The following is a 4,249-nucleotide window of genomic DNA, read 5'->3' on the forward strand; positions in this document are numbered from 1 at the left end:
CCAGAGAAGAATGTAAAAGTCCTTAAGAGCTTTTAAACGGCCTTACTGAGACTCTCCAGAACAATTACATAATTATGCCACACAAGTGCTGCTGTCAGACAGAGCCACTCCATCTCCATATATCACTCCGCTCTGCTCTCCAGTTCAGAACAATGCTTTTTTGTAAATTATCTTTTTTTTTTTTTTTTTAGTGTACTTACTGAGTGCATGAAATGAGAACATAATGTAATGGGAGTGTAATGAGAATGTATGTTATATTTATGCATCATGTTGACTTTAAATGTGATGGAGCTTCATTGTTATTAAGGTGGAAACTTTTCTGGCCACAAGCCAGTGGTCTGGTGAAACAATTTTAGCAGGTTTTCAGCAGCTAGTAGATGTTTTCACATGCCATTGTTAGCTTTTCTATTAAAAACCGTGTATAAAAGTTAAAACCAGCTTTTACAGTGTCTAAAAGTTTAAAACCATTAGTGAAAACGGTCTTTTGGAATTTTTTTATATTCGTTTTGTGGGTTTAAAATGTATTCATATTTTAAATATTATATTCAAAATTATATTACATTATATTATTATCAATTTCGATCACAAATGAAATGGTCACAATGAAAATCTGACATTTTATGCAATGTTTACATGTTGAATGCCGCAGTTTTGCTTAGAAACTGACATTTTCATATTCCTGAAACTTGTTTTCGGCTTTTAAATTTGATTTCCATTTTAGTCTCAATCCTTTGGATATATTCAAAAAGCTCATGTTGGAATCAAACCCATGACTTTGTTGTTGTCAGCACCATGCTTTGTTTGAGCTACAGGATTTAAATCTAACACCTCTTTGTTTCTTTCTCTGAAATGATTTATGTGATATGATATATGAGTGTGGTTTGACACCATTTGTCAATCTGAGGTTTATCTTACTGCAGTGTTACAGAGGAAGTTAATGCGGTTACGTGTGATAAGTGGTATTTGTGTAGCGTGTTAGTAGCTTCTCTACCTGAGCGGCTCCGTGTGCTTGACTGCGGTATTTTGAATTGTGCCTGTTAATTTTTGATTGCAATTAAATTTGTGTCAGTGTACTTGAGTTTACTAAAACGTTCATATAATTTGTTCAGATTAACACTAAGTAGGCAAAGAACATCCTGTGTGTTTTCCGGCTTGCTTCTCTAAATTCCCTGCAGTGTGGCTTTTGTTTACATTTAGCACTTGAACTAAATATTGAATCTTATGATTCATTTAACAAAAACATAGATGTAAACTTAACCAGGTGGACATTTTCACAAAACTCACAAGTTAAACTTTGACCTTCACTGTAAATGCATTATCCAGCTCTCGTTCACATCAGTTTATTTAAATGCAAATGCAGAGATGTGGGGAGTCAGAGGGGGTGAGGGGGCAAGGATCAGCGCAACGAGAAATGTGATTCAACTTTGTGTTGTTCTTTGCAAAGCCTTTGCGTTCCCATGGGTACAAGCAGCGAGGAGCTCCACAGCTGAAGTTCCTCTTTTCAGATGGGGTTCCCTGATTGCTGAGGAGAATCTGAAGAGGAATTTGGATAACTAGAACATTGACCCTCAATGCAAACCCATCCCGTATGCTATAATGGTGTCTCTTTAATTAGTTTTCATGTGGTTTGCGTTGGTTGATTTGTGTGTGAACACTACATCTGATGTGAGGTTAGTTTTGGAACCATTTTCTAAGCTGTCTTTGCTTTATAGTGTGTAAACTGTGGCATGTGCCTGGGATTAGGACATTTCATTGAGGATTTTAGCAGCACCCCGATGGTTATATGCTTGTAAAGAGAACTTCATGGCCTGAACTTCAAGCAACACTTTGTTTGCTGGGACGTTTTCAGTTTGCAGGTATGAGGCAAATCATTTTTCACATTTATATGTGGCAAAGAAAGCAATCAGTGCTTTATTGGTGTGGTTTGTTGTGTTTGAGTGAATTATGAACTGCAGTAAATGCAGTATTTATCTTTTATTGGCTACAGAGGTTTGGGTTTGTAAGCAACTTATGAATTTTAATGTGCTTTCTTACAGAAGAAAAATTATTATTTGTAGGGCATCAAATTATTATTGCTCTATTCAAAATTATTTTTATCTTATAAAATAATATTTAATTGCATTTTATATTTTTTTATATATCAGTTAAAGGGCACAATTAATAGTTTCAAGTATTAAAAATTCAGTTTGTATATTATTAATTTATTAAAATAATACGTTTATATATATATATATGTATATATATATATGTGTGTGTGTGTGTGTGTGTGTGTATATAGTGTGTTTTTTTTATATATATATATATATATATATATATATATATATATATATATATATATGTGCATAACTGATATACATGTTTATGTTTTTCTGCTAGATGAAAGATGTTCCAGTTCATCCGGAAACAAATTCACAATCGCCTTGTGGAGCGGAAAATTAGGAGAACTCGTCTTGTTACAAAGGATGGCCACTGCAACATTAAATTTGGGACTACTGAATATCACAACCATTTTGCTTTCCTTATGGACTTCTGGACTACGTTTGTTGAGATTCGTTGGTGTTTTGTAATTTTTTTATTTGCCGCTGCTTTTACAGGAAGTTGGTTAATTTTTGGTTTGCTTTGGTATTTGCTTGCAAAAAATAATGGAGACTTAGATGTTCTCCAGAACTCGTCGGAATCCCAGCGGATGAAATGTATAGATAACATTAACAGTCTCACGACTGCCTTCTTGTACTCTTTAGAGACCCAGACGACTATTGGCTATGGTGGTCGGGCTCTCACGGGTCACTGCCCGGGCACAGTCGCCCTGTTGATCATCCAGTCCCTCATGGGCGCCATCATAAACTGCTTTATGTGTGGACTCATTTTGGCAAAGATCTCTCTCCCGAAGAGAAGAGCAAAGACGGTAACCTTCAGTGAAACAGCGGTCATTTGTCTTTGGAAAGGGAATCTGTGCCTCCAGATACGTGTGGCCAACCTTCGAAAAACTCTTCTTATTGGCAGCCACATTTATGGAAAGCTTCTCCGAACCACCATCACTCAAGAGGGGGAAACCATCATACTCGATCAGGTGAATATTGACTTTTTGGTGGATGCTGGGAAGGACAACCTGTTCTTCGTTTGTCCACTTGCCCTGTACCACGTGATCGACAAATCCAGCCCGTTTTCCGAAATGGCTGCGAACACTCTTCAGCAGCAGGACTTTGAGTTGGTGGTCTTCCTGGATGGAACGGCTGAATCCACCAGCTTGTCCTGCCAAGTCCGAACTTCCTACTTGCCACGGGAGATCAAGTGGGGTTACAACTTCCTGCCCGTCATCTCTCGCACCAAGGGTGGGGAATACCGTGTCGACCTGTCCAACTTTTCCAAAACGGAGCCAGAGGTGACCCCACACTGCGCTTGTTGTTTCCACAACGAACATAACAAGGAACTCATTCTCCACCAACACGAATGTGAAGGCATCGATAATCTGGTATTTGATGTTATTGACCTTCAAGACTCTTTTAATGTCACTTAGAAGAGTGATTAAGAGTTTGCTGCAGCAGCGACTGATTAAATACGCAGTAAACATCCTGTGATATGGTGGCATTTTGTACTGTAAAAGTTAGATGCCACATAAAAGAAGAGAGAGGAAGAGGAGTACTCGCTATGTTATGTACCTTGACAGACACATTGGCTGTGTTCCAAAACGCTGCCTGTGTAGGCAGACTTTAAAAGAATCATACATTTCTGACACAAAGCCTGATCCATAAGGTAGTGATTGTAAAAACAAGATGCCTTGTTTTGATCAAACTGTTTGTTTTTGAGAATTTTGCAATTTTATCAGGATTCTTTGAATAGAAAGTTCAGAAGAACAGCATTTATTTAAAATATAAATCTCTTGTAACATTATAGAAGTATCTATTGTCATTTTTGAAGTTCTTAAAAAAAAGGCTTACTGACCAGTCATATTTGTATTTGTGTGTATATACATATACATATACACACACATATATATATATATATATATATATACAGGGCTCGACATTAACGCTTGTCCGGAAAGAGAATTTTACTTGGCTGACCGGACAACTAGGGCAGCACTGAAACTTTGGCAAGAATGATTCTGATTTTATTACTTTCTAAAAAAAGGCTTACTGACCAGTCATATTTGTATTTGTGTGTATATACATATACATATACACACACACATATATATATATATACAGGGCTCGACATTAACGCTTGTCCGGAAAGAGAATTTTACTTG

The 4,249-nt window shown here is 36.9% G+C and overlaps 1 protein-coding gene across 2 annotated transcripts; it reads left to right on the forward strand.

Moving 5' to 3' along the window:
* The first annotated feature begins 1,270 nt into the window (after nt 1-1,270).
* Nucleotides 1,271-3,812, forward strand: kcnj1b (potassium inwardly rectifying channel subfamily J member 1b). 2 transcript variants are annotated; one of them, XM_016269587.1, is made up of 3 exons: nt 1,552-1,586; nt 1,713-1,856; nt 2,377-3,812. In XM_016269587.1, exon 3 carries the CDS (start codon nt 2,384-2,386, stop codon nt 3,515-3,517), a length of 1,134 nt encoding a protein of 377 aa, XP_016125073.1. In that variant the 5' UTR covers nt 1,552-1,586; nt 1,713-1,856; nt 2,377-2,383; the 3' UTR covers nt 3,518-3,812. The 2 variants fall into 2 exon arrangements, with proteins under 2 accessions (XP_016125072.1, XP_016125073.1); XM_016269586.1 differs by having other exon boundaries at nt 1,271-1,856.
* The last annotated feature ends 437 nt before the right edge of the window (nt 3,813-4,249 follow it).

The sequence above is a fragment of the Sinocyclocheilus grahami genome, unplaced genomic scaffold, assembly GCF_001515645.1.
Source record: "Sinocyclocheilus grahami isolate Dianchi unplaced genomic scaffold, SAMN03320097.WGS_v1.1 scaffold53.1, whole genome shotgun sequence".
Classification (NCBI taxonomy): Eukaryota; Metazoa; Chordata; class Actinopteri; order Cypriniformes; family Cyprinidae; genus Sinocyclocheilus; species Sinocyclocheilus grahami.

Excerpts from the sequence above, each read along its gene's own strand:
- kcnj1b (XM_016269586.1), top strand. The coding sequence starts at position 2,384 with ATGTTCCAGTTCATCCGGAAACAAATTCACAATCGCCTTGTGGAGCGG.